This window comes from Salminus brasiliensis, chromosome 2 (assembly GCF_030463535.1).
Source record: "Salminus brasiliensis chromosome 2, fSalBra1.hap2, whole genome shotgun sequence".
In the NCBI taxonomy this organism is placed as follows: domain Eukaryota; kingdom Metazoa; phylum Chordata; class Actinopteri; order Characiformes; family Bryconidae; genus Salminus; species Salminus brasiliensis.
In genome coordinates, this window is record NC_132879.1 from 43,918,087 (window position 1) to 43,930,622 (window position 12,536).

A 12,536-nucleotide genomic window follows, 5' to 3' on the forward strand; every position below is an offset into this window, starting at 1 on the left:
TGAGTAGTCGTCTTCGTAGGATGTCCAAAGTGACAATTAGTGCCTTACACCTTCCTCCTGACTACTTTGTGTCCAATATGTTGTACTGTTTGTTTGCTGCTATTTTTGCAGCTCTTCTGAAGGTGGTGCAATCAAGACAATCTTTGATTGTTAAATATGTGAATAATGTTTTTAGATGAATTATTAATTGCAGTAGTAGACAACAGCACACGTTATAAAGCTGCAGATTTGGTACATGCTGTGACTAACGCTCGCCAATAAATCAGTGTTCCGTCAGTGGGTAAAGCTACTGACATGCAGGTGGAAGAAAGAGGACACTTGTCAGTTCATTCTTCTGTTTACTCCATTGTTCTTGGCAAAATCGAGCATACTGCTTGAACTTAATGCATCATCCTTTCAGCCAGCCAGCCCATACAGCAATTGTTGGTTCCGTTTCTTAGACAAATTGCGCCTCATGGACCTGGCTTGTAATTCGCCCCCACACTCATGTTTTGCCAGCTAAAGATTCATTTTCAGTTATATTTTTACCATTTCTGTAGTCTTGGTTTCAAGCCATGCTGGCTTATTGTTTCACATACTTCATGCCTTATGCACAAGATAAGCTGTACTTTAATTGATATGGTTAAAGTACAGCTTATGTGGTTTGGGGTGGAAACCTTTTTGGAGAAACTAGTAAGAATTGTTCAGCAATGGGAAGCAGGTGTTTAATGTTTTATGCCTCTAAAATCCTCTAAAATGATTACATGAAATAGGTTAAAATATCCTATGTATTCTATAATGCATATATTTGCATTATAGACATTACCCTTAGTTCACATCACCACTATAAAGAAATTGGTGCGTTTCTCTACCGTAAATCATTTTACATCAAAACACTGAATAAAGTTGCAGTTTTTAATTTCAGTAAACATTGTTGCCAACTGCTAATAATGCCCAACAAGCCCTGCTGTTGGATGGGAATTTGATATGACTTTAACAGAATTGGGAGTAAAGCATCAGCACTATGTTTGTTTAAACAGCTCGTCATGTGAAAGTGAGCACACGGGTGGCACGCAGCAGTCTCTGCACTGTGTCTATGTAGAGGTGGTGGGAGTGGTCAGTTCTGGCCCGGCCCTCGGGGCTCATGCTGTCTCTGAGCATGTGGAGGAAAGTGGAGTGGAACTCCGTTCCCTCGGCCAGCTCCAGTGAGAAAGCTTCACTCCTTTCCGCCATTCTTAAACGCTGACTCCTCTGAGCGCCCAGTAGGTACAAAGACCAAGCCTTCTCTGGCACAGGCCCCACCTCCAGCTGCTCACAAACCTGAGGTGAGGTAGCAGGGTCATTAGTAAAAGTAAGATACAGCTCACATTACTATATCTACTTACTGTTTATCGCAACTGACCCAGTTCTGAGACTGAAGCTCCATACGTGCTAATGAGGATAATACTTCTACTTTTACTCCTACTGTCTGCATGATCAGCAAAATGATTTTAGATAAAATGGTGGATAAAACTTGTCTGTGTGTGAGCAGAAGTGCACCTGAAGGACAAGATGTTCCTGACCACACTGTGCGTTCCACTGGCTCCAGCAAAAGGCAAAGGATGAGGACACCAAAGCCATTTGCTCATACACTCCATGCTCTATCAATGGATCCTAAAGAGAAGACACATGTAGACATTGTGGGTGGCACAGCATTATCCCCTGCATGTTTTACAAGTATCTGACTACAGTTTGTTTTTGTTTTTTTAAACCCCAACCTCCAGTAAAACTACGATGTCTGATCCAGTTGTACCATTGCAACACACACTAAAAACACCACCATCACTATGTCAGGATCACTGCAGTGCTGAGAGTGACCCACCACCCAAATAATACCTGCTCTGTGGTGGTGCTGTGGGGTCCTGAGCATTGAAGAACAGGGTGAAAGGAGTCAGTGTATATTGCATGTTATAAAGGATTCATATGAAAACGATTACCATGAATGTATTAAATAATAATATGAATAAGGTACTGTGAGTCGTTTAGCGGTCCCAGACACTTGGTGGCCACCCTGCGATTACCCCCCACCCCCCCAAGCAGTTATGCCACCAAATATAATTACCTTTCTGTTGACAACGACATACTTGTCAGAGTACTCATTAACGAATATGTTGACTCCAGCACGCCTCATGGCTGTTTGTAGAGCAGACGCGCTCATCCACTTGCCCAGTATATGAGCCAGTTCATGAGCCTGGTCCATCTGCAGCATACACTGGTTCCCCTGGAACAGAAACACAGCTTTTTCTCAAATCGAATAACCATTTCCGTATAGTTTCAAGCTAAATGCTTGTAGGTGCATGTATCAACTTTGCATATTTCTATTAGAGCAGGATAATCAAACATGTCAGACTTATATCCAGTAAATCACTCGCAAAAGCTGACAGAGGGTTGTTATTATCTTGTTTAGGTCATAACTCTTATGCCTAGCTCCATAATAACTCATTAAAATGTAATAATTAGCAAGGTTAGTGTTTTTGCTCAAGCATACCATTTGTTTGCCACTTGAAATGGATGCTGTTATTAACTTGCCTTGACAGTGATGCAAACTTCAGTGAGAGCTGTGGTGATGGTAAACAGGGCTGAATCCTGGCCCAGCGGTCTCAACTCCCAGGACTGGAAGGGCATGTTCGCATACGTCTCCTGAAGTAGAGTGAAGGCAAAGAAGGATTCCATCTTAAAGGAGACACTGCGGGTCTCTGCATTGTAGGATGTGTCCATAATGCAGTCTGTTCGCCAGTGGTGCCCTACAACCGACCCACAACACGCAGTAGTCAAGTAAGAATTCAAGTATTCATGCAATACCAACATCTAAGTACTATGTACTGTACATCATATTTCAATATCAGTGGATCCTAATGAGAAGGACACATGCAGACACTGTAAACCAGCTAATTGTTATATTACTGCATGGCATTATTACCTGCATATGACCTGAACAAGGGTAATGTTATGTCTACAATGCAAATATCTGCATTTGAATGTAGTTATTTATTTTAATACCAAAGGTGGTCAGTAGTGTAACCAGGATCGTATGGGCCCCAATATGAAACCTACTTTAAATTAATACAAAAGGTAATTTGCTAGTTTCCTGGTTCTTGGCATGTCTTAAACCAGTTAATGCTTCCAATGCATGTCACTCCACCTGTTACCTGTTAATACTGGCCAAATAAGAAGGTTAAAAAATGAAAATGAGTACTAATTAATAAATATACACCTACCAGCCACTTCATTAGAACCACCTTCTTGTTTCATGCAATACCAACATCTGAGTTTTACATACTATATACTATAACTGGTTGGAGTGGTTGCATTTCTTTTCCCAGTATTAAGCATTTCTTACCATGGTATACCTTATGACGGTATACCACGACAACCATACTTGTAGGTACCAGTTACTTATTGTTTTCAGATCTCAAGGTTTGAGACCTGGAAAAAATATATGCCTTTACAACGCTTATGGTGGCAAAGGTTTGGTGGCAAATGTGTTATTTGGCCAACTTTTGCATAAGACTGTACATAGCCCATAAGTATAGTATCATTCAGTTACCAGTAGGGTCCCAGCGGGCCACTTGTGGTTCCTCCAGGAAGACCACCGAATCAGGCAGGACTACAGTGACCCCTACAGCTCCAGGCTGTGCACTGCTTTCATCTGGCTTCTCTGAGACAGAGCTGGGGACCTGAGAATGCTCTGATGTGTACGGGAATACCTGGAGACCTGTATCTAGTAACTGAAAACACACAAACATATTTAGCATCTAGTTCTCCAATACTGAGCTGACTTTCTGATTGCGTATGATTTTTACCTGTCTTATCTCCCAGCCTTTGACTGTATAAGACTGCGGTGGTAAGCTGAACACGTCAAAGTAGAAGACTCCTCCTAGGGGCATGTACTGTTGCAGATCCACTACGTGGACCTCGTTGCTGTCAATCGCTGGCTCCACTTCAGTGGGGGTGGAGTCAGCCTCATCTGGTGAGTATTAAGGGTTCCAAGTTGGATCCAAAAGCCACACTCCAACATACCCAAGAATGATAATTTCCATCAAAAACATATCACTCATCACCGAAAGCCTGAAACTCTGTAACCTCACAAGGGTGACATTCTCTTGAAGGCAAAGCCCATGTATTCTTAAGCGTATTAAATGAAGTCCTAGACATCTAATAAAAGGAAATTCTCATTCTTTGCCAGATAAGGCAAACCAATGTCAATGTTTTCCTGATCGAGCTAATGCATTCGGAGTTAGTTAAGTGTGTGTGAGAAAAGGGACTCCAACCTGTTTCTTCTCCAGAGGATAGGACACCTTCCATTATGGTCTCTATCTGGCCTTCTGCCTCCTCTTCGTGCTTCAGTGAAGAATTTTTCCTCTCCTCTTTAGCAGAATGTACACTGACAGCACTCTGAGATAAACATACACAAACACCAATAACATCAATACCAGCACAGTTCAGTTCCTTTTGGAAAAATTGTAGAGTAAGTAATGGGTGAAGAGGGCCCCCCTACTCCTCCTTTTCTGGGGCCAACAACACATCTGCTGAATGGCTATAGTCTAATTCATTCAGAAATGTCATCATAATAAAAAAGAATGTCTTACTATAATTACTATAATTACTAATATTAGTAGTACTTGTTGTAGTAGTGTTTTATTACACAAATCAACATAATATCATTACAATCAAAACAGTTTAATAACATAAGTTAATAACATTATAATCTAATAACAGCATAATAAAATAAAGTGCCACTATTACCTAATAAATCAACAGAGGTCTTGATTTCATTTAAAATTTTAAAATTCAGTATTCTTAATACTGCACTTGGATTAATAATAAGGCAAAGTAGATTTTGTTTCAGTTTATTATCCTATAGTTATGTAAGAAAGTTAAGACACTGTTGTCTTTTTTCATATATTTTAACATCTGGATCTTCTGGATCTAACATCTGTGATCTTCATCTTCACAACCAATACTAAAAGATGGGGGTGATATAACTAAACACATAAAACTGAAGAGATGTCTTTGAAAATACCATGTCTTTGTACAATACCATTAATAGAAATGCAAGGAAAAGGTTATGACACCCTATGCCCTAAGATCTGTGTCTGACATCAACTGGTCTCAGATGGTCTCACATTTTCCTCCACTGTTCTCTGAGACAATAAAGAATGATTTAGTGGATTCTAAGTCGGAGAGCTCCTCTGGCCCAACTGCAGAAAAGCTGCCCTGAACCATGACATCTCCACCTCCATGTTTCACAGTTCATATGGGTTCTTGTGCTCAAATGCTGTGCCTGGTTTACACCAAACATGTCCTCTGTTACTGTGTCCAAATCATTCAACTGTGGATACATTAGTCCAAAGCGCATTATCCCAGATGTCCTGGTCTTGGTCTAGATGTTCTCTGGTGCTCTGATGTTGTTGTTTTTTTAACAGCAAGTGCTCACCTCCTTGCACACCTCCCATTATAAAGTACCTGTAGATCCTGTGATGATATTTTGGTGACTTCTTTATATATTTTGTGGTCTGCTGTTAGACTGACTAGACTTAGACTTGCTAGGATGGCCTGACCTGACACTTGCTAGGTTGGCGGTTGCTGGCACTTCCAAATGAATTTGTGGGCAATGGGACGACTGATTTCGGTGATCATTTTTTAAATCCCCTCCCAGACTATACAAGTTTCTTTCTGGAGGTATCAGAAAGCACCTTGGGTCACGCCATGGTAATAACAAACCAAACTAAATGTCTGAGGTTTAAAAAAAGAATATAATTCACCTGCAGCTAATGTGCTGCACCAGATTGTAATTTCAGGCATTTGAAGTAGTAATAAATGTGGGGGTCCTAACTTTTTCCTCACAGGAAAATATGTATAAAAAGTATTTTTAGCAATTAAATTTTACAAATGATTTTAAAGACATTTCTTCAGTTTTATCTGTTTAGTGTTATCACCTCCCTTTCCCAATATTCAAGTGAGGATTGAATGTCATATGTTATATAGTACTATATAGTAGTCAAAGTAACCCAGAGGATCGTTCTCAGCGATGTTCTTATAATCACTGATCTCATTGTTCTGTGCATATTGAACAAATCTCAAATAAAAAAATGTTTGTAAATCTTGTGGTTTGGGTTTTAAGAAGAAATGTAATCTTAAGAAAGGTTAATGAATAAGGCCCCCTGTTCTCAAAGCCTTTTCTAAACGTGGCCCTACTGTTTTGCTGGTGCTGAATTTGGTGCTAACATTTATAACATTTTCTATTACATGTTCTAAACATTGTAATATTGCATATTGTGGATCATAAAAAGGTCTCCAAGTATAATGTTGTCAGATCACAGACCCTACCTTCTTGCGTTCAGATTTAAGTGACTGGACCTCATCGTCTGCTAGCTGCACACTCAACCTCCCCTCTTCCTCGCCCATCATCTCTCCATCCTCAACCACTATGGGGGTCTCAGTCAGGGAGGTCTCAGCATTCCCCTCCTCCCCTTTAGCAGGTTTCCTCTTCTGGTCTTGTGCCCGGCGGCTCAGGTGAGACAGATGATCATAGCGTGTGTGCAGGATCCGCACAGCAATATCACTCGTGGCCAGCTGCATGGGTAGCTCAAAACCCAGCCCCACCTCACTGAACTGGTATCCTTTAAACCTGCATTGGAGAAGCGCACAAGGTACAGTGGTACTCTAGTCATTCCAACACTAGGAATGTATGCTTATTTTGTAGTAATACAGGTACAGCTGTTTTGTGGTTAAAATTAAACAGCTTTAGCGGTGGACATATTGGGAATACTCCAACAATACCAGATTACTAGATATAAAAAATTACCAAGTTTTCAGCCTGTAGTATGATTGGGCATATACTATACTATGCCTTTTTACATTTCATTTTAATATTATAATACCAATAAATAAATCAACAGACTACTACATAAAATTAAAGTACACTTACAAAATACATGACACTCAAAATTAAAATTTTCACCTCGACCAATCAGAATTTATCCAGTAACCACACTAAATTTTTGCTTAGTAGGCCTATTGCGTCCTCCGTAGCAACAAACACACTCTTAAACCCCCAGCTACAGTTTTTACCACTTCTCATCAGCCATGTTAGTATGTGTTAATGGAGTATTAAGTCCATCCAAAACGCTACTGTCCCAATTGTTTACCGCTTGTAATTGAATCTGGCAGATACAGATTAATTAGAAACCCCTGGAGTAATCCTTTAAATCTTTGCATGAAAAGCAGGTGAGAAAGGAGACAAAATCTTGTCTGGTAAAAAGTGAAGATACACCAACCTGGGTTTTTTGTTGAGGTTAGCCCACAAGCAGAGAGTGGTTTTGTCATCTTGCACTACTCTCTGCATGTTACCAGTCTCAATGTCTAAACATGCCTTAGCCCCCTAAAAAACAAAATACCAACCACAACTCCTACGCATCACTTCATAGGTCAGACTCTTACACTTTCTGAAAGATTTACAATCTGCTATTTTTGTTTATGCTAATCATGATTCCAAAGAAAATGTGAGCCATCTGCATTTTTACATTCAGTATCTCCTCAGTGGCCAGCAGGTGTTTGGTATGGATGAGACTCTGAAGAGAGACAAGTGTGTTGTGATACACCTGAGCAACAGAGGGCTCAGGCTCCTCACTCAGTAGAAGGTCCAGTTCATCTGTCAACTAAACAGGGAGAACCGACAGCAGTGTCACTCAAGAGAATACAAGATGTCTTTCCTGCAGAAAAAGCTTTGTTTCATAACTGGGCTATTTAGGCTTCCCCCACTTCCATTTACAGAAAATCCCATTAAACACAATGGTGTTTTAATTGCAGCACACATGAACTCAGTTTTTGTTTAAATATCTTTAAACAGGCTGCCTTGTACTTTACCTCATTGAAAAAACAGTCTGGACTGAAATGGGCTTATAACTTCAGCACGAATCACAGAATTAAACTACTATTGGTGGTATATGTACATATATTTACATGCTGTTTTAGGAGATTAAAAATGTAATTAATATCGGCCTCTTAACCTTACAAAGACTCTTTTACAATGAATAATGCACTCTAAATGTAGGCATTTCAACAGAAGACTTATGCGCACAATTTCTTGTTTAAAGGGATCTTTGCTAGAATTCTGTAAAGCTTCTCTGACCTAGCAACAGTTATGAAAAAACACATTTGTGGGCAGGACATAGAATAAGTCATCTGCATCTCATATGACTCAGGCTGCCTCACCAAAAAACCTAATGTTGCTTACTAACATAATACAATAACTAGTAAAAGCCAAGAAGCATCATGCAGATACAAGTATGCTAGCTGACCTCTGCTAGCTTTCATTGAAGATGGCCTGTATCAGAATTTTGTGGTTCGACTATTTACATTTATGGCATCTGGCAGATTATCTCAACCAGAGTGCCTTATAATATACTAATGTTACAGCTAAACAAATACTATGCCACAATGCAATATAATAATATAACCCCAGTCTGCCTTAAAGAGGGTGACGGTGTTATCCACTATGCTATTCGATTTATTTACTTAAATTAATTTGATGTGGGGGGATAAAACCATCCATGACATGCTTCAAGTATACATCATACATATTTGCATAAGAATTTATGATATGATGTGTTTCTGGTCATAACCTTCGACCAGTTTTGTTGTGATCAGTGATCACTGTGTGATCACTTCGACCAGTTTGATCTTTACCTCAGATAGCCGCCCAAAAAACGCCATATAACAGAAAAGCTATTTAGCAAGCTAAATATAATAGGATACATGTATGTCATATAGTATAATAATAACAGTATTGACAAAATCTGTACAGAAATATTTTGACAATTGATGGTGGGAATATGTGAGACCAAGCTTTTTGTGCATTCCGGAACATGAGTTATTAACATCTCTTAATTTTGTAATGCTCTGTGCCGTTTAAGCCTACTAACTGCTATCCACCTAGAAGTGTATCGAAGCCCTTTGTTAATGAAGGTATGAATTCTGTCTGTACCAACTGCTAAATAGGTAAAGCATGTGGGAACTCACCTGCAAAGCCAACGCACACTGTTGCAGGATTGGCTGGATTTGCACCTCTGGGTCCTCTTTCCACAGACTGATAAAGGTATTGATCTCTGGTTGCACAGCAGGGTTTGGACTGCCATCACAAAGCATGTACCGATCCCACTAAGAGATGGTATTTATCAAGATTTAAAATACTGGTCGGTTATTTTCGGCTTTTTTTTTGCATATCCTAATTAACATGTGCTTGGTCAATATGGTCCTTTTAGAAAGAGTGACCATGAACAGATTCCTCTAGAGCCTATGGAAATAAGGTCACACTCTTGACACCCCCAACATGTTATAATGTGCTGTTTCACCCAGTTTTGTGTTCATTGGTAGACTGGCAGTCGCAAAAAATTGCTCACATATACATATGTATATACTGTATGTTCATAGGTTATATTCTCTGGGGGTCATAGCCACAGGGATCTGTTTCTTCTGTTTTGGTGAAAAATCACAAAAAAATGACTTGATCTGCCAACAAAACAATGCACAATGCTACAACACCCATCAAGTGATGGAGTGAGGTAAGGAATGTCAAAGTGCAGGGGATATAATGGTCAACAAAATCTTCAGATTAGCAGCACTGAGAATTTGGGGGATTATGTTGGTATATGGGTGGAGATATACCAACCACTATATATTCTGTGGACAGCAGTGAAATTCCCTAGATACATATGCTCACACAAAATGTGCATTTTTTTATTTTTGATCATTACAACAAAATCTTACAAAAGGTGTGTATCAACATTTGAGCCATTCTTTTTGACTGGCAGAGTAGTTTTCATTGAAAACATGATGCTGTGCACTGTAAGTCAGTTGCATGAAGCCTCTACCTCGGCTTGCTCCCTGGTTGCAGCCTCCCATGTGTTAACTGCTGACTGGTTCTCCTCCAGCTTGAAACGCAATTCGTTAAGCTCATCCTCCCTGCGTTCTCTGTCCTGTGGCAGAGGCATGGGAGCTGTCAGTTATTCAGACAACCCATTCAGTCCTTCTACATGTTCAAAGCTGTGTACAGGTTTGGAGTGTTACTCTGTTGCAATCATACCTTAGACATGGATCTTACCTTTAACTCAAGCCTTTGTCGTTCCTCTTCTTCTTTTTGCTCCCTCTCAAGCCTCTCCTGCTCTTCTCGCTCGGCGGTGAGACGAGCCTCTTCTGCCACAGGGATAAAGAAATGGCTGATCTTACATATCAAAGGTAAGCTAGAAGCTTGGTACTGTGGCCCACTTGAGTAGCTGCATATCTAAACTTAGAAGAATTGTGCCTGGTTGAGAATTGAGAGTGATTCTACAAGTAGCAAAAAAAAAAGTATGTCAGTACCTTCCTCCTTAAGTCTCCGCTCCTCATCCTCTTTCTGCAGCCTGTCTTTCTCAGCCTTGCTGATCCTGCCTTCTTTCTTCTTGGCAGACTTGATTCAAATGAACATGTATAATTAGGTGAGATGTCTACAGTGACTGTTCAGTAGCTCACTGACAAATGTCTAACTCCCTTTCAAGTATCCCTCGTACCGAGCTAACCACGCTTTGTCTTAAGAACAGAGGGGAAAGAAGAAAATGCTGTGCATTCATCAGAAAGAATGTAGCAAAAAAAATGTAGTGGTAAGGGAATCGATAAATGCAGAGCTGGTCACGTTAACTAATCACAACTGGGTTTTCCAAGAGCATCTTAGAAAACATCTTAGCTCAAAGATGATTCTTCAAGTGCAGAGTGAGCATCAGCATTACACTGAACACTCTCTCTACCAGATAATCAGGTCTTAACACTAAGATCCTTTTGGGAAGAAGGGCTTAGATCTATATGAACTTAGGGCATGGTATTCTGACTACTGATGGCTTTTACGTTCAAAATATTCAGGTAGTGAGAGGCTGAACAATTAGAGCAATTAAGTTGGCTACATTTTAGAGTTATGTCCAGCAAAAGCTTTTGGGTGACACAGACCAGTGGTCTCCAACCCTGATCCTGGAGGCCCACTGCCATGCACATTTTTGTGTTTCTCCTGCTTTGACACACCCATTTCAGTTAACCATTCCTTCAATACTCGTGTTAAAGTACTATTACTGTTACTGAGTTACAACCTAACCCTAAGTACTGCCCAGGAAAGTTAGCTAGCTAGCATAGCTAGCACTAACTAACAATTAGCTACCTACAGATATCTGCAAATGTGCTGCCACAACTCTAACGAACAATTTCTTGAGGCTACTTTTGGAAAGGTACCTTTTATTTTACTCTGCAGACTTCATGAACAAGCTTCTAGCTGCCTTTTTAGAGTAGCCTTAGCATTTTTCTTAAAACGACATAGCGCTAACTACAGCAACCTCACTCACCATTCTCACGACCTCAGGCGCGCTGCTGTTTAGCGTCTAGTTGCCAGGGGAACGCTAAACGTCGGCGAGCGCCCTCTCTTGGTCACTATTGAAAGTTCATCCAAACCCTGCTGGGAATATTATACACCATGAAGACACGATTTTGATGTATTTCCTTACAAATAGCAATTAATTATGCTTTTAATTACGGTTATTAGAGATCACGAGATGCTTTTAAATTCCATTAGAAAATCATTCCAACAAATCGTCTAGAATCAAGAGTCACTTATTAACCCATTTAGATTATATTGCTATATTAGTCCATCAGGAAAACACGAAATGCAATTACTGACCATTAGACATTTTTTCAAAACCACCAGAAACCATCAGACACCTTAGTGGGTTCTGATCTTAGCGCCCGTCTTGCAGTACCACTAGTACACACAAGATGGGGCTGCATGACAGGTAGAAGTCAACGTGGCTGTGAGTAGCAGGTGAGTGTCATTTTTGGAGTGCAGGCCTTATTTATTGGGATGGACACCACCGGTTTCATAGCAGTAATTATTCATGCCATACTATACATTAACACATGTAAAAACGTGAGTGTTTTTAAAAAGCATGTTTAAGATTAATCAGAAATCTGAGAGTCACCTAAGCCCTGGACTCTGAAGTAAGTGTTTGTTAGCGAAGTACTGCTCTGACCCCAGGTCTCCAATATGCCATATTCTCCTACAAAATCCAGAAAAATGGCTCCATTCTTATGAATCACGCTTGTGTCCTATATTGTTTTAATGCAAATAACACTGAATTTGTTTTCCGCTGCAACACAGTCCAACCCCCGGTTGGCTACAGTCAATTCTCATTCAAAGAAACAGGGTGTTATTTGGACAGGGATAGAGCCTAGTTGTGATCTCTACACCGATCAGCCATATCATTAGCACCATTGACAAGTGAAGTAAATAATAATAAATAATCAAACATTGATTATCTTTATCTACAGTGGCATCTGTCAAGGGGTGGGATATATTTATTAAGCAGTACTTCAACAATCAGTTCTTGAAGGTTATGTGTTAAAAGCAGGAACAATGGGCAAGCATATGGATCTGAGCCACTTTGAGAAGGGTTAAATTGTGATGGCTAGATGACTGGGTCGAAGCATCTCCATCATAGGCA

General features: G+C 40.1%; 1 protein-coding gene across 1 annotated transcript; it reads right to left on the minus strand.

The window, feature by feature from the left end:
* Positions 1-780: 780 nt before the first annotated feature.
* Positions 781-11,419, minus strand: dnai7 (dynein axonemal intermediate chain 7). The gene is made up of 15 exons (XM_072672878.1): positions 11,385-11,419; positions 10,381-10,468; positions 10,124-10,215; positions 9,894-9,998; positions 9,043-9,180; positions 7,545-7,679; positions 7,299-7,402; positions 6,349-6,649; positions 4,290-4,413; positions 3,822-3,985; positions 3,566-3,746; positions 2,548-2,762; positions 2,081-2,239; positions 1,519-1,632; positions 781-1,299 (listed from the first exon to the last, which is right to left on the minus strand). Exons 1-15 carry the CDS (start codon positions 11,385-11,387, stop codon positions 1,024-1,026), a joined length of 2,199 nt encoding a protein of 732 aa, XP_072528979.1. The 5' UTR covers positions 11,388-11,419; the 3' UTR covers positions 781-1,023.
* Between the last annotated feature and the right edge of the window lie 1,117 nt (positions 11,420-12,536).

Bases quoted from the DNA above. Each gene is read 5' to 3' on its own strand.
- dnai7 (XM_072672878.1), bottom strand. The intron at 9,181-9,893 runs GTAGAGGCTTCA...ACCATCTCTTAG, and splicing joins CAACCAGGGAGCAAGCCGAG to TGGGATCGGTACATGCTTTG. The intron at 2,763-3,565 runs GTAACTGAATGA...GGTCGGTTGTAG, and splicing joins GGCCCGCTGGGACCCTACTG to GGCACCACTGGCGAACAGAC.